Raw genomic sequence first — 25832 nt, 5'->3', positions numbered from 1 at the left:
TGTGTCGGATCAGAAATCGTTTGGCTAATGAGGTCAACCTTAAGGACAAATCCAAGAGTGGAAGATCCACCTAAGTGAACCCTGAAGACATAATGTAGGCCTATAAGGTCAGCCCATAAGGAAGATGTCAGAGTACGCCAAGAGGTAGAAGGTGCATCGGTATACTGAGAACAAAACCATTCGAAAACCTGGATTAAGGCCGCTTAAAAGAATTGAGAGGCCACTCCTGTCCCAACGTCAAAAAGAACTACGTCTTAAGTGATATCAACAACTCTTGAATTACTTGAATCACAAGAGCAACCGGGTAATTATTTTCTCTGATGAAAATACCTTTGCCATTGATCCCTTCCACAACAGGAAAGTGAAATGATAGTATGCTTTGGTGAGGGTGACAACAGCATCAGGACAATCACCAAAACCAAACATCTGGCTTCTGTGATGATGTTGGGGTTGTGTCCTCAAATGGAGAAAAAATGCCTCCAATTTTGTTTCCTATTGGATACCGGTTACCCTAGGCCGACTACTTGATGGTGAAAAAGGAATAAGTTGCCAATGTGTACGAAGGGTTCCGGGGGGAGGTTGGAGACTCTTATTGAGGCTGATGGTGGCTAGATTCATAATTAATGTGCATTGTTATAGTACAACCGGGGTATTTAAATTCATATATATTTATTCTAAAATACAATTTTACTAAAATTTAAACCAAATCTTACTTCCAATACTTACTTCAGAGGGAGAAGTTAACAAAGCGAGACCTATAAAATAGTGAACAAAAAAGAAGCACACGTAACAACCCTTTTTTTCTTTTTTATATCCTAAAATTAGCTTTTTCATTACAAACATGTCAACTGTAATAATTACATATAAGCTACTTCCTTAAGAAACATTATTCAAATTACCATGTCAATTTTCAGTTTTTTTACATACCTAAAGTAGTTAGGATTTGCAACATTAACAATTATATATATCTTGGATTTTTTTTTGCATATTTGTTACATAACTAGGCCAGCAACCTACCTGAAGTGACTCGATATTTCTTTTAAACTACATCTCAAATGTTCAGCTATAGATATAATTTACCCATGCGATGATTCTCTCCATTTTGAGTAGACGAAAGCAACAGCTTAATTTAAAACAATTATGCAAATTATAATGAGTTGTTTTCTTTCAAGTAAAAAAATATTTTTGCATGCCCATTAGCATGCATATGTTAATTAAGTAATTTGTATATCGAGCTAATTAAATGTCATACTTCATACTTATAAATAATTAATATTGAAGCTTTTAAAAATAATGGTATAGACCGAAGTTGTATAAGTGCCTACTACATTATTCACTTAAAGTCCTGGAACATATTTTGTTGATTCATCAAATACATATTCTATTCAATTCTCCATTACAAATATGTTTTAATTTAGTTTAAAAACGAATGTATTATTTTTTACTAAGTTACAGGATTGATCTTATCTAGTGGCACACCTCATTTAAATTTTAATAAATTTGAAATTAAATCGTCGATTGTCTTCAAACTCTGAGAAAGAAAGGTTTTGTAACCAAAGATTTCAATGTAAAGTTTCGACTCAATTAAAAACAAAACAAACGAGAACGAGTAAAATGGAGCAACAAAGGAGTGGAATTTTAAATCTTCTCTCACGCGGGATATCCCCCATGGGCATATCCAAGGGCTCAGGTATAGGCGTACCACTGTTTATTGTACCAAGGACTTATTCACTGCCACCCAGAGTGTCAAGAAGAGGATGCCAAAGCCAAGAACAGTCCGAACGCTCCAGCTGGTGAAGAAGGGGAAGGCCTCATTGAAGAGGAACGCCACCTGCAACGTCAGTACAATGGCTAAGCATTACACGACCTCAAGGGCTGTCATGGAAAGACTCATCCGGAATCAAGTTGGTGCGAAATCACGGAAGACATTTTATCTCTGAACAGTTGGAAAGAGCAAAGAAGATTCTAAAGATATTTTTTCCCACTTTTGTGGAGAGAAAGGAGCGGTTCAATGCAGATGCTTACCTCGAACTTCTGGATAAGAAAGTGCTACCTTGTGCCAGAGAAATGCCGGGAAACCTTTGTTTTGACTCAAGGCGGAGCTCCGTAAAAATAGTAAAAAATAAGAACTTATTTGAGCTGGCGAGTTCTTCATTTACCTATCATTTTTTGTTAATTGGTTTGAGAATGTCAAAAACTTCCTTAACTTTATCAATTTATCAGAATTTTAGGTTCAACAACATATTCTTAGATAAATGTTCAATTGTAGCGAGTCATTTTTTCCGAATCAATGCAAATCTTTTTAGCACAGAGTTGTCGTTCGATGTATTCTTCGTCTAATCATAAAAGAGTTTATTATTTTCTTGCAGGCGAGTGAAATGATGTCTGGCTGAGTTGATTTCCAATTATCACTCTCCAAATGGATGAGTTTTCAAATTAATAAGCTGCATTCAATCATATGTATTAAATTTATATTATTAAATCGTTAAACATTCTAATTTACATAGTAAATTAACTATTATATTTGTAATTATCCACTATTACTTTTCAAATACTGTAATTTCCTTTTTCCTAATCCTTCATAAACATAATTGATTGTAATCTAGCCATTTCAGTAATTATAAATTAGATTTAATTCAAATAATAGGTAAAATAAAAAGTTTTTTCATGGAACATGGCTTTAAGAATAAAAAAATATACTTTCAGTAAAGACTACTTGATGCCAATAAAATAAAAAGTGGAATTGGATTTAAATCAAAGTCATATCTACTAAAGTTCCCTAAAAATGGCTAAATTTGTAGGGTAAATATTTTTGATTGATTAAGAACGAGGAAAATAGTATAATTAAAGAAAAATATATTGTATAACATTGTAATAACATATTTTACTGTCATATATTTAATACAACTAGGTATCAAAGGGATATATTTTTGATAGACACTATGCTTTAAATCTACATATTCGTTGGTTCCATTTTGACATCTAATAATTCCCTATTTTCCTTAAGATTAATAAAAAAAATGAATTCATATTAAAATGATCTACTGCAGGAATACATTTTATACACCAAAAATATATAGCAGACAACCAATGTTAACAAGCGTCTTAATTCAGTTGCATCATATGTCTCGCTCCTCACATTTGCAGGGGCACTTTGCCGAAGGCATTAGTTAGGTATTTTTTATAGTTGTCATTATTTAATCATAACTATGATTTCCATTCATATAACTCTAATTTAAAAAAATATAATGTCTAACTATTTGCAATGAATAAGTGTTTTTACTTCATTATCCTCTCTGATTATATAATTTTCAAGATGTGTTCGTCATTGGACGATAAATTTACACTACACAAGGAGCACTATCCCCTTTGAAAAACAAAACGAAAAATATTCACTCAAGAAATCATCCAAACATCGACAGCGGACTAAAATACACTGTTTATTTTTTGTTGTTAGCGAGGGAACCCCATAATTTAGTGGGCGTTGATCATGATTTATTTTAAAAGGGTTCTAAGAACATAAATAAAAATCATAATTACAAAGTGTAGTAAACATGAATCACCATAATACATAATTATTACTTCTTCCGGCAATCTGTCAACTCGACAAAGTTGTAATTTGGTAAAGTTAACGTTCGAAAAATGTGTATCTGGTAAAGTGTACTAAAACTCTTCTCATTTTCTACGAAATGCCCAGCCCCGATAATTCCTTTATTTCAACTTGATGAGCTACCTTCAAAAATTATAAATAACTTATTAAAGAGACATAATATTTATTCCCTCAATGTAAAAAATGAGCTAAATAACATAAGGAACACCTTTTTTTTGCGTTCACTATTAGCTTCTTTTAAATTATTCTAAATTTGCTTTATAGAGCAGAGTATCCATCACACTTTTCAAGCCACTGTTTAGCCTTAATGTTATTTTTTCCCATCAAGAAGTAGTGTAAAATTAAAACACATTATAAAAAGTAGCGTCACACTTAGGACAATAACTCCCAAACTAAAGGACAAATTGTCATGAAATTTTGAGAACTCTCTTTAAAGATTTATAGTATGGCATATATGTTAACAATTATATACCAAAATGAATTCCCTTTAGAAGGACTATAAAAAAAGAATAAGAAACAGCTATAAATTCCCTGGTTTTCCTTTCCTAAATACATTTTTATGTACAATATACACTAAGCAATGTGTGAGACATGTATGAGGATATTTTGATGTTTTTTTGGCTAGTGTACGACTTTTATATTATCTCGGCTTGTGCATATTATTCATGGTTAAATAATTCATTTATGTTTTACGATGAAGGACGTTTTTGCTTAAACATTCAGGGAAATGTAAAAAGATACTCTTAAAAAAGGATGTATTTTAAGAGAGTCTCAATTCTTTAGCTTAACATGAATACATATCACGAACTAAATAAACTTGCTTAGTAATATATGACTATTTATGTGAATATGTATTAGGGATGTATCAAATCATCTAAAGAAATATTATAATAAGGATGTATAACCTTTACAAATTTGCAAATGCAAATATTTCGAATATACACATAGTCTGCGGATGGAAATATGGACATTCACCAGTGTTGGACTTTCATAAGGAAGGTAGTGTAGAAAATAAATTTTTGAGTAATATCGGATCTTCGATTAAAAAAAAAAGAAGAAGAATTTTTTTTAGATTAAACGCTCCTTTACAATATTTTTAATCGCCTCTATAACAAAATAAATTTTGATTCACATAACGTTTATTACACCCCTCAGTAGTCGTAAATATGTGAGGTACAATCATACATGGTTGTTATGCATAATAATTCAAAACAGGTCGCAATTATGCAATATTTTATTTTCATAAAATTGCATTAATATTTCAGTTGGAGGCACTCACATAATTTCGGAGGGGATATGACTCCCTAGTGAGGCATTACAGAGTAGGAACCTGCAATTTTTAGTTACATTTAATTAAAATTTTATTATTAATTACGAAGTTTCAATTGCCAAACTACAGCTGAATATTTTTTGTTTATGTTTTAACTACATGTCTCTAACTGTAAAATGTCGGAGCCAACACCAAAAAGGGAACGTGTATACAATCTTCTCTGCACTGGTCTCAGTTTCGAGAAGGCTCCAGAGACATTAGTATCTCCATCCGGACTGCCTACAACATCAAGAAGTCAATTACAATCAAATAGGCAAAAAAAAAAAAAGCCAAAACGTCTACAGGAACAATATGGCTGACTTCTGACCAGCTTCCATTGGCCTTCCTACATCCCTGACCTCAAAATCCCGAACTTTGCAGTTTAAAGCGTCATGGAGAAAAAATGTCTTTTGCACCTCTCATCTAAACTTGGATTCGCTCCGAGCTTCCATCATTACAGTCTGGTACACCATGGAGCCGTCCTTCATCGTCAAGAGCCGCCAATCTGTTTGCTGGTGTGATGAGGATGTTATTGTTTGTAAAGGAGGACATATTGAATAAAAAATATAGCTAAATATAGTATTTAAATATATCACAAGCAGTTTTTGAGTTGTCCTTTCTTGATTCCATAAAAATCACGTTTTTCAAAATTTAGTCATTCTACTGCAAGTTTTGGATCCTCACTCTACTGTAAAGTAGTTGTTATAGTTACCATAGTTACGACAATTCACTGGTTAGAGTTCGAAGGACAGAATAGTTTTCCTTTATGATACACAGAGAGTACTTGTTCTATTCTTGTCGAACTCCTTATCTCTCAAATGATCCCTTTGTTGAATGTGAAATCTGATTTATTTAATTAAGGATACATTTTTGGATGTGAATATTAGTAAAATATGAATAATCTGTAAATACGAACTCAAACATTCGATGTATCACTAATAGGAATATATATTTTCTTGCATTAGGAAACATTTATATCTACATGTAGAATGTTCATATTATGTTTCTCCACTTTAAAATTATGGATTCCCATTTCTTATCAAATTTATATCCGTTTCTGCATAATATTCATACTCAAAAATAAAACATAAATAAATATCAAATCCAGAAAGATAAAGTTGGTCCTATTATGCATTTCTGGTAGGATTTTCTCCCCGTAAAGATATCTTAAATTTTGCAATTTAAAATTCTCATCACATAATACTTTCAAATTTATTCATTCATTATATTCCTGCGACATTGTCTGGAGTTATAAGGCGCTGACAAACAGACCCACGTTTCTTTACTAATCAAAAATCAAACCGTAGATTAAGACCGAAAAAGGGCTGTACGAGTTGAAAACAATTAAATTTTATTTTGTATTCTGAGACCACCATCTCAATTGGATCAAATGTAATTCAATCATACTGCAAATTTATACTCAACTCGGACTCAAAGTTAATAGTAGCTCGAAACGAATTCAAAGATTTGATACTTGAATATAACTCGTCAAAAATAGTAAGTGCACGGGTCAGTTGAGTGATAATTTCAACAGATACCCCTCTTCAATGTTGTATATGATATTTAAAACTAAACTTTAGGTTTAATAAATAATATTAATAACCGAGTTTTAGTTTTAAACAAAATGAAGGTTGAAATGTTTATTTTACAACATGATTTTTGTTTCATTACTTAAAGTAATATAAATTACGTTGTGGAGTGTTATGTTGTTTGGTATGAAAGGGTTTTGATTTAAGATCCAAAGTCGGTCTCCGATAATGCTCCAGATCCAGGGGAAGACTTTGATGCACAGAGCACTAATGTATATCTGGGTGTTGACCTTTAGGTTCTGATAGGCGGCATAACCCTCGCTGTTAACAACAACAAAAACCATCACTTGTTATAGTTACTTCACCTTCATAACCCTAGGGACGTTATAAGGATATTTTGCCAACCATATATGGTTCCTTGAGTTATTTTTCTGGGTTTTACAAATAGTTTTCTCATCTGATAAGCACCAGATGAGATCTTTAACAAAGGCTTTTGTTTTAGCTTGATCATAGCCTTGGTTTGGGTGAACCTTTTCTCTCGGTACCGTAAGCTTTTATTGATGACACGGTAGATAGTTGAACAGGAAGCTACCTCGATGCTGTCAGCAATCAAATTAATCGATTGGTCGGGATTATTTTCAATTTTTTTTGTTTATTTTCCTCGACAAAGCAGGACTTCGGACAATTTGGCCACTTCCAGGACCTAAGGCTTCCAGGAAATGATCATCAGTGGGTCCTCACTACACTACTTGAAACATTTTCTAAACTTTTGGACAAGCCGAGTAATGCAACCAACCATTTCTGCCAAAAATGCGTAGTGAATTTTACCATTTAAATTGCACAAAATACACAAAATTGTATAATTTTTTTGTTACTGTTTAAAGGAAGTCAGGCATATATTGTCATACAGGAGCATAATAAGTAACTGACGTGGTAGGACGACATTGGTCCCGGACTTTCTCTCCATTAGTGTGTGTTTGTATTAGAACCAGTTTGTAGTGGGATGGAATGAAGCCTGAGAAAATTGAGAACATTTAAATGAACTACTTTTACAGAGGGATCCGAAATTATTAGAGTCCTGTTAATTCTAACGGCATAAAATTTAGATTATTGTGTGTAGAGATTTTGTTAATTTAGTCAGAAATAGTGCAATAGCGTTTTGTGAGAAAAAATATTTCAAAATGCTAATACATTTTTGAGTACATTTGGTCTCTTTTTTCAATTGATTTGAAGCCCTTAACTTTGCAATGCAGAGTATGTGATTTTCAGGCTCTGAAAGGACTTGCTGATGTCAACCGCAGATACTCTACGGGAAAACATTCCAGAAGACGTTGTGCGTACTAGCTGTAAGTCAGTGTCAAGGCTTCTCCGCCAAATTGCTTAGAACAAGTACAATCATTTTAAATTCCGTACTGGTCAATTGTAGAAAAATATTAAAACTACAAAAAAATACTAAAATCCGTTTCAATAGGAGCCATAATTATGAGTCAAGTTCTTGCTCAGTTAGTAATTTAATTTTTGTGGTGAAACTCTAACTATGGACCTCTTAAAATATTCATCGTAAGAGATAGTTTAGATCCTGTAGTTCTCCTCTTTATGTCCAGTCTTAGGGTGCTACATACTGCATGCCTTGCTCTGGACTGAGGACTGGACTGTATAGAATTCTGAAAAAAAAAATTAAATATATACACTAAAAAAACATTTTTATAAAGTTGACCTTATTTAAAAAAAAAGTTATTTTATATATAGAAAGAAATATTTATCTCTAAAAAAATGGTATACAGTGGAAAAAAAATGTTTGATCCTTTGCCGATTTGGTATGTTTGCTCAGTAACAACGGTCTATGATTTTAATGATGCGATTATTTTAACAGTGAGTGAGATACATTATATGAACATAAAAAAAGTATTTGAAGGCAAAAAATGCTGAGTATATCACCAAAAATACCATCCCTACCGTCAATCATGTACTGGGGGCCTAGTCAGTCTCCGGATCTCAATCTCATATAAAATCTTTATCAGTGCACAAACTTACAAAGTCGATAAGGGATCAAATACTAATTTATTCATTTGGACAAATTTAGTCAGATATTACTCTAAAAAGTAATTATTAAAAAAAAGGGGGTCAATTTTTTTCCCTCAAAAATTAAAATAATAAAAAAACAAAGTAGAAAGATTTATTCATTTGGGCTAGAAAAGAAGAATAGTGTTTTCTCTGAGGGGGATAAATTATGATGAAAAGTTTACCTTGGAGTTACAAATCTCCACAGATTGTATTAAATATGTTAGGTCATGCATAAAAAACGAAAAGCTCTATAATAACACACCTCAATCGTTTGTGGACTACCCTGCCATCCATAGCCTTAAATATCTTGTGTTCATAAACCTAAAAGGGTTGACGCATGGAGAAGAAAAATAAATTAATGGTTCTTTTTGGAATTTCAAAGAAATACAATTAAACTTCTGCGGTACCAAGAGCCCAGGACTTTGCAATTCTTACCTGTAACGCCCACATTGCCAGGCGACTCAACCCTATCACCCTTGTTGGGAAGATGATTTTTAGCAACGTGGGCCTGCTATATTTCTTTCGTAATTAAAATTCCTAAAGCAGGATGTGAGTCATGGAATTTAGCACGAGGAAAAATCCGTTACCTCTTATCGACTTCACGCAATAACAGAAATATTTAAAAAAGGGGTTTAAGCAATTTCAACAAATATCTATCAAGATTGTTAATTTGCATGTTAAAATTTTTTTAAGGATTGATTTTTAGAATATTATTCTAAATTCTACCTCGGAGATTTAAGTATAAACCATAACATTTATTTATGTACTTGTTAGGCAATTGCTCTGGTTTATTTATATATTTATGTTCTGTATAATATATAAACCAAATTAAGAATATTAAAAAAAAAGTTCAAAAATGGAAAAGATGAAAAGGGCCCCCGCACACTTACCCTTATCCCCTCTCACTAAATATTGAAATTTTAGGGAAAATTCCGTAGTAATAATCTATTTTGTGTCTATTACTCTTTCTAAAGTAGATTAAATTGTTGCATTAATTTTATTCCTATTTTCATACTTAGAAAAAACCATTAATTTCTTCATTGCTTATAAACTATTATTGGGTTTTAAGTAAATATAGAACACATATATATATATATATAGATATTATGAGAAGAAGCTATTATAGTTTTTTTTTTCTATGTCTAATATATGCATAAAAGGACTTAATTTTTATCAAAAATTTCTTATCTCTACTCTATAAACTTTTATATCCATAAGGTTGTATATTTTATATACCTCTATAGTATGAATATATGTTGTTTGTTTCTTTGAAAGAATTTGGTGTTTTGTCCTACAAATAAAAAATGAGAAATTGTCGTTTAGTCTTTCTAAAAAAAAAAAAAAAAAAAAAAAAAATTCTTCAAATCTTTGTTATTTTTGTATAAATAGGGTTGTTCTTTTTATGTGGATCTGTACATACATATTCAGAATGTTGTATTTATACAGATATTTCTAAAAAAATAAATTATTTTTCTTACTTTAACTTTTTTTCTTATCGTAAATCGGCATTTTATAACATATCCACATAGAAGTTCCTCTCCATGATACCTATTACGTTTATCCTGTAATTATACTGATATAATAAGATACAATCTCACAGCCTCATTCACATAATGAAACCTTACATTTACTCTTATGATCCTTCAAAGTAACAATTGTTCAAATATTTCGAAAAAATCTGTGGGAAGTTATTAGCCCTATTTTTAAAAGGGCGTGATATTTAAACTTGAACTATCTGCTGTTGCTGTCTTCAATTTCGAGATAGGAAAAAAAAATATTACAATATACGAGCAACCTTATACAATGCACCCAACAATATTATCATGTGCAATTTCATTGCAATTATATTCAATTCTATTGATGTTCTATTATCAAACTATTGAATGATAGAGCTAAACTCAACTGCAGCCTCTTCCCTTTGTATCATAAACCCCTTCTAATATTCAAAATTTACCCCCCCCCCTCCGGCAGCGTTTTTAAGCATCAGGGATCCCTTCTAATGTGCTAGGGGCCCAATGCAAGTTAAATTTCTCTGCTACCACTTCCTTGAGAATTAGGAAACCTGTATAATATCAAAAAATAAATACCGGCCCTCATGTTATACAGGTGAACTGCTGGGTCCCAAGCCAGGTGAAAAATATCACCCCCAACAAATCTTCAGAGTTACTCTTACTCTTTCAAGTAGTGATTACTCTATACTTTTATGTTCTCTCTTCGAGAATAAAATTATAATTGTAACATCTTTGGAAAATAGAATAACGTATATTCAGGTAGCTACTATAAAAAGCCGGGCAGTCTTCCATTATAATATTATCTCAACAGCTGACAACAAAATATATTCATTTTATATTCCTGTGTTATCAAGGTAACGCTGTGTTACCCCTCAAGGACTATTACTGAGAAGGAATGGAGACAAAATTGAGACAGCTCTTGACTTTAGTCATCAGATTCAATGCAATTATCATTTTTCTTGTATTGATTTGCTTATTATTTTCACTTTTATGACGTCAGAAATAAAATAGAGCAATGAAGATAAATGACTATAGTCAACAACTGACTCAATTATGTCTCCTGTCCTTCTCTCTAGTAGTTATTGTATCACATCATCATTTTTTTTTAATATTGAGGGCTGCCAACGCTATCGGCTATCGTGCCGTAGAAAAGAGGAGGTTGTCCTAGATTATTTTTTTTAAAATAAAAAACTATGCTTTAATATTTTTAATAGATCTAAACTTAGTATTTGTAAGCAATTTCCTCTTTATAACAAAATAATTAAAGTTTGACTATATCTAGAAATGAGTTACGATCAAAATACGGACAAATCTATCTTTTTTATTTTTACAAAGTCCTATTTTCTAAAATAAGACTTGTGTTCATGATAACCATTAAGCTACATATTACATATTTTCTAGTAAGATATAAATGATGTGGTCATTCTTACCTAATAATGAAGCTTCTTTATTTATTTAGAAAAGTTGTTGACTAATGCTGACGATTGTATTATTTAGTGCCTAACCTAATAATAAATTTAATCCTTCTAGTACATTTATTTACAATTGTTTTTCCTCTTAGTTATTTAGTAATCACATGTTAATAGTAATAAGAAACACATAATTATGAATAATCATAGACTAGGACCTCCCTCGAATATAATTTACTTATTTGTTATAGATTTAGACCATATAAAGTCTAAAACATTATTAAAAAAATCACATAAACAAGAGAACTAAAAATTTAAGGATGGATTATAATTTAATTATTTTCGATTGTTAGCACTTGCTGGGAATTCGAAACACACCTCAAAGGCAAACCCATATCATTAAGTGAAGAAAATTTTTCTATAATAAATAATACCACAAGCTCTTAATCCCATTTTTTCAAGGTTGAACATACTAGGGTTATGTTTAGTTATTATCATCTCTTGGAATAACACATACAAACTTTCAACCAGATGGGTCTATTACATTCTGTTTGGTGTTCGTTTGAATCGAGGAAGGGGAGTGATTTAGAAAAAAAAAACGATGAAAAAGAATTTCGTGTGTTGATTAAACATTACTTTATGAAGCACAAAAACGCCTCAGGAGGCTAAAAAAGGCTTGATAGACATTATGGGTATTCTGCACCTTCAACTAGAACAGTTTATAAGTGGTCTCAAATTTTTTGTAGTGCCCATATGGGCACACGTGATGCTGAACGTTCTAGATGCCCCGTTGTGGTTATTACTCCAGAAATCCATGATATTGTGATGGATGATAGAATAGTGAAAGTGGTTGAGATTGCTATTGCTGTGGACATCTCGAGTTGGAACCCTATTCGCATTAATTTTTCGACCATAACTGCTGAGGTGTGAGCTGGTGGATTGTCGTGATGGAAATGACTTTTTTGTCGGCTAACCGTGGGCTTTTTTCTTGCAGCTTGGTTTTCAAACAGTCCAACAACGATGGATAATATGGACGTGTAATAGTTTTACCTTTTTCTAGATAGTCAATAAGGATTATTCTTTGCAAATCCAAAAGACAGTCACCATAATCTTTCCGGCCGATTCCTCAATTCAAACGAATGAAAACTGATAGAAATAGACCAATCTGGCTTAAAGTTGGTGTGTGTTCTTCCAAGATATGTTACTAACTAAACATAGCCCACGATACGGGCTAGTAGTGCCATCCCTTGGACTTTGCACTGACTTTTCAAACGACCCTCGTATATGTGTACTAAACTTCACGATTTTCGAAGGGCTATTTATTTTATCTCTTGCAAGCATGAATAAAATCCAAAAAGGATAGTTCAAATGGTAATACATATTCTATATACGAGTATTAATATTTTTATACTTTGATAAAGGGGGAAATAAAACTTATTCATGACATCCTTATATACTTATGTTGCTATTTTGGGGGTGGGGGCGACATGTGGGACTGAACTACTGTTCTCAGTCATTGCCGGAGTTTGAAAGTTGTACTAGGGGCTCCAATTTTTAAAAATAAATAAAGAGTACTAGGTATTTAGGTTTATCAAATATGGATAGTCTGGGAGGGGGGGGTATCTGGCCCCTTGCAAACTCCGTTTATCTTATCAGTCACACAAATTAGGACCGATATAATATCACATAATATCTATGTATATATTGATGACTAATCTATGATATTCATTTCTTGCATGCAGATTCACTAAACTACAAAAATTTATCCACCCATCCTATCCTTGTGAGTTGGTACACTCCTTATATTTATTGTCCCCTCATTGTTTGCTCAATTGAAGTGTGTAGCTATTGTTTTGCAGGATTGATTTACTCCCACCTACATATTATATGCCATTCCTATAATTTATATGCTTAATATTAACTACAGAGTAGTCAATTGTCTATCAATATAATATTATGATTTGTATTGATATTTGAAGCAAATCCTTAAAATACCCAAAAATAACACAAACACAATGAAATTGCTTAATTTATTCGAGTTTTATATAAAAAAGAAAGAAAATCAATTTTATCATTAGTGTATTATAAGAAAATTACATATTATGTGATTTTATTAAAGCAAGGTTTTGAATTCTTTTTCTATCTCAATAATCCTACAAAAAAATATATCATAATTATTTATAGAAGATTATTATTTTACATTAGATAACTATACCAATATTTCATTTGGATTATCCATGGTATGAACCTACGGAATAATAATGATTAATGGAAATAAATACATAAACATAATATATCAATATTTTTTTATATTGTTGAAATGATGAAGCTCTTTGTAAAATAAACTATTTTAACTGACGTCATATTTCATAATAAATCAAAAGGGACGCCATGTTGAAGGCATAATTATTGGTTATCCATAAAAATCGTATGAAAATTTACCTAATCACTCTGTTGCCCAACTAAAACAACAATATACGCCAAGTTTTTATGTCAGCTGTTAACTTTTCTGCTTCTTTTTACTTAATCACTGTTCTAAAATTAGATGGGTTAAATTTGATTTAACTATAGTTAAGTTGTGAACATTTTTCAATAATTATTGAACAATAAGCCGATAAGAATTGACTAACTAACAACTGATTTTGGGTGGGTTTTTTTTCTCGAGGATTTTGTAAAATATAATAAAGTTAAGGAAAATAATTAAATGTGTTAAAAACTAAACTGTTGTATAAGACCGAATTGATATCAAGGAAATCATCGATATTAGAATAGATTTTAACTATTGTATACATTGATGGGGAATAAGTCTAAGAAATAGAGTAAAAGGATAATTGTTGAATTTTGCAAATTATAAAATTCTACCCTTAAAAATATAATTTATATTCGTTCTTTTTAAATCATCGTCATTGTTAACGTTTTCACGTACGATAAATGTGGAAACTTTTATTGTGACACAGCAATTATTCCCTATTTTTCTATGTAAAAAATCAAAAGTTTCATTTCTTTTAAATTTGACTATTTATATCTACAAGATGGTCGATTTCCAGAATGATAACATCATGTTAAAATACCCCAAAGGTTGAAATTCCTTTTGTGAAAGTGCAACACAAACAAGCATAGTTTTTTTTTTTTGGAGCAATATATGCAAATATCTAAAGTATTCTTATTTGAAATAATTTTGTTTGGGATGATTAGCTTAATATTTGTCAAGTTCTAAAAATCTTTTAAAAGGTATTTTCATATAGCTACCGAGTAGCTAATAGCTATTGTTGTTGTTCTATGGATAGTATATTTACAAATATTATTTTTTTTACATACTTTTTCTAAATCCACCATGTCCACTTGATCTACCTCCTCCATATCCACTTGATCTACCTCCTCCATATCCCTTTGATCTACCTCTTGCATGCCCACTTGATCTAGCACCTCCATGTCCACTTGATTTACCTCCTCTATTTCCTCCACTGTAGAATCTCCCACCCTTAGAGCTATGCCCTCTTCGAATTCCTCCTAGATATTAAATTAATCAAACTGTAGAGATATCTTTAAAAGAAATTATTCTATTTGTTAAATTTTACCACCATATCCTGAAGAAGTTGCTCCGGAGACAGCAATCATGGAGAGTATACAGACAAGTATAGCAAGGAATGGAATCTATAAATAAAGCAATGGTTAACATTGGTTGGTTATAATCAAACAAACAAAGTATTTACCTTCATTTTATTAAAAACAATGGATGATGATTAATCTCTTTAATTTAACAATTATCAACTGTTGTAATTATTGTAAACTACAGAGTCTTATATACTTGTATTTTCCAATATGTTTGGCGTGCAAAAATAATACACAAATACCATTAAAGTTTAAAATTCACTATACATATATTATGATCGTATATTGTATAATCATAGCCTCAAACCAATTATCATGTTTTGCTAAATGAACATCCTCTTACAAATCACTTTATGGGTAATTATCATTGTTTATCTTTGAAGTATTTTTACAATAATATCATTAATGGTATCTTTACAGGGTGGAAGAGCTTGAAAAGTTACAAGTTAGTCTAAATCAAAAGAGTATAAGATGAAAATTAATAAGAAGTGGCCCACCGTACATTTTTAACACCAAAGCGACTGAGCACAATATTTTTTTGAACGGCGATGATTTCTCCGAACTTTATTCAGTGTTCTGCAAAGGTATTCTTTACCCTGGGTTCAAACCTAAACCCAAATGGTAATGTAACAACAACCAATGATCCATTTTTTTCAAGAATATTTTTGTTTAGTACGGAGTGCAGAGGATATATTGAATTACTGTTTAAATAACCTGAATTAATTTATTCAGTAGACATAAAAAACAAATAGTGAGGATGTGAAAAAGAAGTTGAGACTATCGTAGTTGACCAAAATATTCCAATTTGAGTATTAATAAATTGGTATATTATCGATATAGAGGAGCGCTTAAAATATTTGTATGTTTCTTACTGTATTTTACATTTGATTATATTTTTTAATAGAACTCTTCCCTTTATTAAAAGTATAGGAATATTCTATACAATAGCTGGAGGGATTATGTACAAATAACATTTTTTTCATTGTTTTGGTCAACTAACTTTTAGATTATAAAAAAATCCCTTGTTTTTCTAAGCGTAAGTATTTCACGAGAGTAAATGATAAAGTGATTTTTATCTGCCGTACCTCAAATCTGTAAAAAATATATATTTCGAAACTAACTAAATTTGGACAAAAATTGATCACGTTGTTATCGTTTCCTTCATAAAAAATATTATACAGAAATATATTAGCAATTGAGTGTTTGAACCCAAATGTTTCAAAAGTTTACAAATGAACAGGAAAAAGGTGAACAGGCTCAAGCCTTTCCTTGAAAAATTAATTATTTATCAATGAGTAGAACCCATTGAGTTGTTTTCAAAACCACGTTATCCAAGATCAAGAAACGGATCTTCTTTTGAAGGAAAATAAAAGTTAGATCTATTTGTTTAGGTTTTGATTTCGACAATGTGATTTATACTGATTTCAAGAACCATATCGCTATTGTAAAATGTAACCATAAGTCATTCATATAGTAATAAATGAATCACCCTGATTCAATCATTACATAATTTACTTTATCGATGTAATTAAATAATGATGATACTTAAATTTGAAGGATACATTTTCTTTTATCGCTATAAAGCGTTTATGTTGACGTCATAAATTGCATCATAATTAAAGGCAACGCCATCTTGGGGCTCAAACTTTATATTTTTAGAACATAATAAAGTTACATTTCCAATAAATCCTAAGAAAACTTTATCAAACGACTTTAAGACTGAAGACTAGCATTGAATACTACATCATGTCAGTGATAAATACTGATATTGGAATTAAATCAGAGTAATATGTACTGAAAATCCCTAATAATTGACAATTATGTACAATGGTTTTTTTCGGTTAGAGACATTAAAAATATTATATTTATAAAATTCAATTCTAATAGTTGATTTTTATCAAAAATATAGTGATATAATTGTAAAACGATTGTAATAACTTATTTTTAATACATTTAAGGGTCAGATATATAACAACACTAGGCATTAGAGTGATAGATTTTTGATCGACAGTAGGGTTTGAGTCCTTTTATTTATTGGTCTCATTTAACATCCAATAGTTTACTATTTCCCTTAATATTAATAGAAAAAGGGTTTTATTATTATAAAACTTGGCTAGTTAGAATCCCAAAATGGCCAATATCATCAATGCTGACGTCACGTGAAAACCCTTTATTACTAATACACTATTATTTTTCTGTACGATGATTGATTAAACTCGAATGAAATCTTGTTAAACAGTGAAGAGTTGTCCTAATAAAACCTTTCAATTGAAAAGAAATAGAAAAACAGGCTCAAAATCAGGTGGTAGTAAGCCAATTCTTTCCAATTATAGAGTGATGATTTAATTACAGTTGTTGAGTATTGTTTATAGCTAAACAAGAGCTAATTATAACTTAACCAACGAACGTTCAGAAAACAAATAAGGGAAAACAAAATTAGACGGGCAACAACCAAATACCGTGTATACTTTAGTGTTAGTGAGGTAAAACAATGAAGAATAGTACAACCATTGAGAGAATTGACGTAATTTGATAGCTATCAATTGATAAAAGGAGCTTTTTTCAGCTTAGCTGTCATGATGTTTTAATAGATTAGCTGCTAGTAGCAAAAAGAGTTAGGTAATAAATACACATTCCACTCCGTATCTAGCAAGGACATAGACAGGAACTACTCCATTGTCAATCTTCAATTCTACTCTGAGTCCAATATGGACTTACAGGGATAACTCCCAAAAAATCCTCAAGTGCTACACTCCTTCTTTCATCATCACACGCCTTAGTGAACTTAGATGGTCTTTCATTCACCCTTTGAGAACGAACGTATTGATATAGCCGCATAAATATTACATGAGATATTCAGTTATGTTTAACAGATGCGTATTTTTTATTTTAATAAATTTATTATGCAGTTTCTGAAGTGCATTTTGTTATAAAGTATTTTTAATCCTCGTATTATCCATAAATGAGACAAAGGCACATTTAGACGATTTATTTTTCATTACGTATTTTTATTCAGAGTTCTGCAAATCCTGTCTTTCTTAATATATAAAAAGGGTATATTAATTTAAGTACACATCACTATTTTTTTTTATTTTTTGTATCTTTTAATTGTTTGTAATATATTAACCATGTTGTATTACACTATATTACTTTAACAACCTGATATTTGCATGTTATTTTCTGTTGAAAGTGGCTACATTTAGCATATTATTCATTATTGTGATTTTTTATTATTGTATTACTCACTAATATTGACTTTTGCATTTTTAAAGAATCGATATTTTTATTAGAAATGGAGAGTTCTATGCAGTAACGTATAAAAGGTCGTAATGTAGGTTTGAGTGGATCTGAGATTTTATGACTTGTTTTGTATCCAGATTATGAAGATTTATCTGAAGTAGATAGTGTAGAAAATGAAGAAAATATTTTTTTTAATGAAGAAACTTTACATTATTAGTTGTTCTGATGAACGATGTACAAGTTGAAAATTTATTTGATCAGGAAAAAAGTAAAAATGTAGATTCAAGGAAAAGTAAGAAAAATTGATTTTGAAACTTTAAATGATTTAAAGATAAGTTAAAAGTAGACGACATGTGGTATGATAAACTTCCATGATTTTTATAGCCTTATATTTGATGAATCAATCATTAAGAACATAACGTATCAACCAGTAGTATATAGTATTTAAAAGATGCTAAGGAACTGGGCTTGCCAATAAATGATATCAAGGTATTTTTGGAGTTCTATTGATGCCATCAGTTATAGATTTACCAAGTTACAGAATGTATTAGAAAGGGTCTTTAGGAATAGATTGTATCAAAATGCAATGAGTCGGGGTAAATTTGAAGAAATAATTAAATATTTAAACTTATTTGATAATAGTATCTTTGACATTAACGGTTTAATTCATGAAAAACTGGATATATAACCCTCCCATTGATGCCAGAAAGAAAAACTGTAATTTCGTTCCCCAAGAAGAGCATCAAGTATTTATGAACAAATAATCCAGACAAAATCCCGCACCTCACTCAAATAGTACACCCCAAAAGCACATAAATGGGGATATTAGATTATCTCTTAAGTTGCGTCAAATGGGTACATTTATGACTTAGAAGTCTACAATTGCAATGTTAGGGTTAGGACCCAAAAAACTGTTAATGGATTATTAATTTCTTGACTCTCTCAGGAAATATACCACAACATCGTAATTATAAACTCTTCTATGACAATTGGGTTGGCTCTGAAGGAAAATGCAATACTATGTCTAGCCACGATAAGCGGAATTCGGATGAGGAATGTTACATTCATGGAATAAAAAGATTTGAAGAAAAAAGGATAAGGAAGTTTTGATTAAAGAGTTGAAGTTGAAGAAAATATTCTGGGGTTGGAATGGCTTGACAATAAGACTGTTTATATTATGTCTACTTATGCTAGAGTGTATCCAATATCAACTGCAAAAAGATTGCAGGATAAAAAAAGTGAGTAATTATCAATGTAACCATGACGAATGCTATTGCCGAATACATCAAGTTCTTGGGAGGAGTTGATCTTTGTGATATGCTAATGTTTTAATAAACATCAAATTAAGAAAATGGTACATGATAATTTTTTATTACGTTCTTGACTTTTTAGATGTAAATGCATGGTTGTGTACCCTAGAACTTTATCAGTTTCTAAGAAAAAGTATATTTCCTTATTCAATTTCAAGCATGACATTGCAATGTACCTCATAAGTCACTCTACAAAATTCCCTCGACGTGGAAGACCGTCAATTGAATCCCCGAAAACAAGCCAAAGAAAAGTCAACAGTGGATTCAATAAGATTTGATGGACTTAATCACCCACCTGACTGTATAAAAATAAAAAAGATGCAAAGAATGTATAAATTGGGTTTACAAGAAGAATGTGTACAAAATGCGATTAGAGCTGTGCCTTATAAGTGAAATAAAATATTTGAATAAATACCATTATAAATAAAGACATATATGTATGTAGTAGGCCGAATGTTAAATTTCAAATCTAAAGAAGTATTTATTCTTTTAGACCTATATCAGAAAGTAAAAAGTATTTATTTTATTTTGGCATTATCAATATTCATTCTTTGAAGGGTTAAAAATGAAATAATGATAATAATAGCTTTGAAAATTCAAAGAAGACATTTATCAAATTGCCAACTATAAAAAACCTTGAACACGTTTCAGGTCATATTTTGTACAAGTCTAACAGGAAGTATAGGCATTTGAAAAAATTGAAATTGTGGTACTCTATTTGGATAATTGATTTTTTTAAGTCAGAGAAAGTCAACAAATTGTCTTTTATTAAAGAAACATCATCATAGAAAACGTTTTTTAAAGTCTTCTAAGAGATGGTTTTTATAGAAATAAGACCTATAATTTTTTTTAAAGTCTTACTCACAAATTTGTATATAATTTGTTACTAATATTGCAGCAAAATTAAAGTTCTCTCACTAAAAAATAATCAACTAATGCCCATTTTTTTCTTCTAATATTAGATGACGATAAAAGTTTTGAGCGTTTTGTCGCTTTATTTTGACACTAAAATGAACATTATTGGGATTGTCCTATTAAGATGAAATATGCACCGTTTTGTTGGATAACTTTTGTTCATTTTGAAGGCATTGCCTTTATTTTATCGGCATTTTCGATAATTCTCCTACCAGAGCGTGCCTCATCTTTGGTCCATATTATCAGAACAGAGTCGTAGGAACCACCGATTTGCTGTTGTATTCGATAATGTATTGGGTCCATAAACAGAACAATTTTTTTGCTCGTCTATTTCACCTTGGTCGTAGTGATACTGAAGAATGTATTGATTGTTTTTATTTTTTTACTTCCATTTTGGAACACTGTAACCCACAACTGGGTTGGTCCACACAGGGACAAAACTGTAAATAAACTTTTTTGAAGTGTACGCTTAACCCTTAAGCATATTTAGTTTTTTTTTATGCAATGAATTAATCGTGATATATAGCTCATATAAGACATCTAGAAAAAAACAAAACAAACAACCCATACAACTTTTTACTTAGCCTAATATTTGCTTAATATAAACATATAAATTTTGTAAATAAAGTCTCGTAGTATGATTGGGATAAGTTCATCGTTCAGAAAAAAAAACAACTTATATATATTAAAAACCGGATATTATGAACCATTGATCATTTCATTGTTAAAAAAAAAAAAAAAGTACTGAGAACAATTTATACGTTTTCTACCGAAGGTACAAAAACCATTAATCATTTAAATTTATTATCTTATTTATTAATTGTGGATGATTAGTTGATAAAATATTTATTTTTTGGCGATTCCGCAAAAATCTTATAAATTACAGGGTTCGCCAGATAAATCAGGTTCCAAATATCCAATTTGAACAAACCACACTGCCTGATGGCATCCATTTTAGGTTTCTAGCATAATTATCCGTAGTCTGATTCCAAAGAATTTTGCAAATTTTAAATTATATAAATGAATTAAAAAAACTGGTTTTTGTATATTTGAAATTGAATCAATTAACTGATTTTCGTAAATAGCACCAATAAAAACTCAGAAGCTAAATTCCAATTAGTTTAATTTTATAAATTTTATGTTAAATAATTTATTAGCAATATGTATTTTTGATAGTAAATGCCTTGCATTATAAGAAAGGAAGTTATGTTGTCGTATCTTGTATAAAAATATAAACAGGTTGCAAATATGTCATGCGTGAAAATTTACGATAGACAAAATTACCATCTTTTAAAATACAAGAGTGATGATGTGATATTTTTATGGGCAATATATGAAAGTACATGAGCTTATTTGCATAAGTCAATTATTATAAAATAGAATATAATTTGTTTAACTTTAGGAATTTTTATTCAAATTGTGAGGAATTACCAAGGTTAAAAACTAAAGCACTCAACGTCTTTATCTTTGTTCATTCTTGTAACCTTTCTACGAAAAGAAACAGAAAAAAGGCCTAAAACCAATTGGTAGTTAGCCAATTCTTCTAAATTATGGAATCATTATTTATAATTGTTGGAAATTGTTTACAGTTACTAAAAAATAATTACTTATAATTCAACCAATTAACGTTCAGAACACAAATTCGGAGAAAGGAAGTGGAATCATCGACTGTTGATATAAAAAAACCACTGTAAATTTTTATGTTTGTTGAGATAACATCCCGACATAAATCCTGAGAATTTAAGGATAATGTATATGTATTATAATTTATTTCCCAAAATTAATTCAGAAATCTTTTGTTCTTACATGTGACCCTTACATTGTATGGGTCCATGGTGAAGTCAACCACTCATACCAACTTCCTTCAGCTTCAACCTGGCCCTGAACCTGGTACAGGACTTGATGAGGAACTCCTTGTCCGTATTGGCCACTGCCTCGAGAATAGAAGGGCGCTAGGACTCAACAGTGTAGTCCAATGGGCTCAGATCTTTTCCTTCCTTTCCATGTCTGCTCGACCCATCAGATTAAAAGTCTTGGCAATATCTTAAACAGTAGATTGGGGCAGCTTTGGAAAATAAATAATATCCTTGGCATGCACCCTGCACGAAAACACACAATAATGACACAGCAGCGTTCGATATCAGAACACATCAGAAGGATTTTTTATTATTTCTTTAAAAAATTGGATTATCACACTCTCACAATCATAGATCCCCGGAATGCCGCGATATTGAGCTCTAAACTGTTTCCAGATTTAAAATTCCCATTCTGTATAGTTTTGTTTCATACAGTTTTGAAAATCACATCAGATAGGTGACGTCTCCATTGTCCATACACTGAATAAATTCAAGTTTGGTATTTCAATACCAGGTGACTTTTTCATTTTTATTTTGATCTATAAATCCTTTTTAATTGAAAGGTTTGGAGGGATAATTATTTAATAATAAAATTTGCACCATTTAATGAACAACTTGTTCTAAAAATAAAATTGTGAATTATAAGGTGAGTAGAATGGAACTCCTTCCTTGGGAATGAGATACCTGAATCGAAATAATAAATTGATCCATTCCTGGTAGTTTTCTCGCATGAATTCTTCTCTCGTCGTTCTTTGTGGAATTTGGAATCTGAATTCAAATATATTTTGTAGTTACTCCATTTTTTAGTGGATTTTACTAGCAAATAAAAACATTATTATCATATTTTTCTCAATTTCATGATGTCATACCCCTAAAAAAAGAAGATCGAGGCAATCGAAGGAAGATACTTCTAACTTGATCATTCATCTCAAGAGATGTTCGAAGTCGGATTCCGAATTTCCCGAGGGACGACGAGATGCAAGATTAATATTTTTCTTTAAGAAGTAAAAGGGTTACTGGGTGGGATAATTGAGACTGGGATTAAGGCACATGGAGGTCATATTGAAAATTAATACGCTTTTGCCATCATTGCCACTAAATTAAACCAAAAAATCGTCTCACTACATTTGTTTAACACCTAAAATTGTCAAAGTCAATGGGTATTATATAATTTCATTTAATTGACAATTTGATGAAATGTGTTAATCTATGCCCTTAAACTAATTAGTTTCTTTTAATTATCACTCATCATTTTTTTTTTTTTTGTAAAATTTGCTTTCTGTATGTCTACTCAACATTTCTCTATCCATCTTTTTGTTGATGGCATAATTTTAATGTCCTCGTACTAATATTGTTTCTATTTTCTTAGTTTGAAATTATTTAAAATAAAAAAAATATTTTTAAAATAAACTTACAATTTAATTAAAAAAAAAAAAGTTTGCGAAAGAACTTTTTTATTTTGCAATAAAACAAATGTTGCATAAATAATTGATAATATTTATTTGCTTATGTACTGTGTAAATGTATTCATTTATATATTTCAATGAAATATTTAGATAACAATGGTAAAAAATCTGGCCGGAAAGTTCTCTAGGCTCTTTTTACCCCGGAAAAGTTCACATCCCTCTTTTTAACCCGTGGAATGTACATTCCCGATAAAACATATATTTGTAGTTGTGAATTGAAAATTGCCCTGGAGAAAATTGCCAGTAGAATACTGCTATTGGGGAATATTGTCCTTGAGAAAATTGCCAGTGTGACAAACTACCATTGGGAAAATTTCCTTCATTTACATATATTATTCTGTGTATTGGCAGAACCACTAAGCAGGTTAAAAACCACGGCCTCCACTTCACAATGCATACAGAACCCCTCCAAATACTTCAAAATAAATTCCAAGTTCATGGGTTGATTAAGACTACTGGGGGGCCATCAATAATTTCAAAATTAACATTGAACCCATGGGTTGTTTAATACTACGGTAAAGACACCATGCAGGTTAAAAACCATGTGTGGTGGTGGTTTTAACCTGCATGTTGTCTTTACCGTAGTATTAAACAACCCATGTGCTCAATGTTAATTTTGAAGTTTTGGAGGAGCCTAAACACTTTGTGAAGTGGTGGCAGTTGTTTTTAACTTGCTTGATGGTCCCTGTAGTCTTAATCAATACAAGGACCTTGGGTTTATTTTGAGGATTTGGAAGTGATATATAATATATATATGCTTTATGAAGCAGCGGCGGTGGGTTTTAATCTGCATGGCGCCATCGCAGTAGGCTTAAGCAGCCCATAGACTTGGGGATCATTTTAAAGTTATGGATGGACCTTAAATACTTTGTGAAGTGGTGGAGGGGTTTTTAACCTCCTTGATAGTGCTCCAGTAGTCTAAATAAACCCATGGGATCGGGCCTTCTCGAGGATGTCTGGTTGTCTCCTATTCACTAATGCTGGCGGCTTCTGTTCCATCGCCAGCTTTAAACGGTTGAGTTGTTCACAGTAGAGGGCAGAATTGAGCAGGGGGGAATTATTAAAATATAAATATTCGTTGGCGCATTATAAAGTCAAATGCCTTAAGACAAAGAAATTGAAACTTGTACAATTTGCTTATTCAAGTTGTAACTTCTACAGACATCGAAACTTGTACACAACCAATATGAATCCCGTCATTATTCCGGTTATCTAGAGTTCCATGGTTACTTAGTCATACAATTAATTAAATTATATTTAAATTTAATTTTTGTCTTTAACATTTTATGAATTTACTTTTAATCATAAATTAGGTATATAATCAAATACATGGCACGAACCCATGTATGTAAGTCTGTCTCTCAATTTAATAAAATTTACTTTTTCTCTGTAATAAAAAAACATTCTCCATTATTAATATGTCATGACGTTTGTTGTTAATGTTTGATTTATAACGTCAATTAAATATTTTAAGGGAATTTAACTTTATAATAAACGTTTTGACAAAATATAACATAAGTTCTTCCTCTTATGTTTTAAATTGTACAATATTATGTTTTTAGGGGGGAATTATGGACACTAAAAGCAGATATACTAATATAACTATGCAAAATAAAAACTTCCATGCCTACTTATTTCATTTTATTAAGAGTTAATGTGTTCAATTATACGATAAAACTTTTCTTTGTTGCATAGTAAAAAAAAAAGAAAGAAAGTGAGTTAAGAATTAATGTTGCTCGGTTCCGGAGTTTTGACGCATTTAAAATGGTTCTATACTAAATTGTTATAGGAACCAGTAATTGCCGTGCCATATAGTTATAAAAATATGTGTTCAACGATAATGTAATCCTCCAAATTTTAAAGCTATTCCCATTCTCACCGATAATCCTGCGGTCACCTTTGTAAGTGTATGATCTGAAGCACATTTTTTATTTGTATTATAGTCAAAAAAGTATCGAAATACGGGAAATCTATACAAAAATATTGTTATCAAGACATAAG

General features: G+C 30.9%; 2 protein-coding genes across 3 annotated transcripts in view; both read right to left on the bottom strand.

Moving 5' to 3' along the window:
- LOC121116458 (uncharacterized) overlaps positions 1-25832 on the bottom strand; it is a 423817-nt gene that overhangs the window by 35339 nt on the left and 362646 nt on the right. The window lies entirely within an intron of this gene.
- On the bottom strand, positions 13449-15288 carry LOC121116276 (uncharacterized). Its single transcript, XM_040710520.1, has 6 exons — positions 15146-15288; positions 15011-15086; positions 14859-14942; positions 14751-14810; positions 13648-13680; positions 13449-13585 (listed from the first exon to the last, which is right to left on the bottom strand). The coding sequence occupies exons 1-5, from the start codon at positions 15149-15151 to the stop codon at positions 13664-13666; spliced, it is 243 nt and encodes an 80-aa protein (XP_040566454.1). The 5' UTR covers positions 15152-15288; the 3' UTR covers positions 13449-13585; positions 13648-13663.

The sequence above is a fragment of the Lepeophtheirus salmonis genome, chromosome 4, assembly GCF_016086655.4.
Source record: "Lepeophtheirus salmonis chromosome 4, UVic_Lsal_1.4, whole genome shotgun sequence".
NCBI classification, from domain to species: Eukaryota; Metazoa; Arthropoda; class Copepoda; order Siphonostomatoida; family Caligidae; genus Lepeophtheirus; species Lepeophtheirus salmonis.
This window is presented reverse-complemented; position numbering and strand designations above follow the sequence as displayed.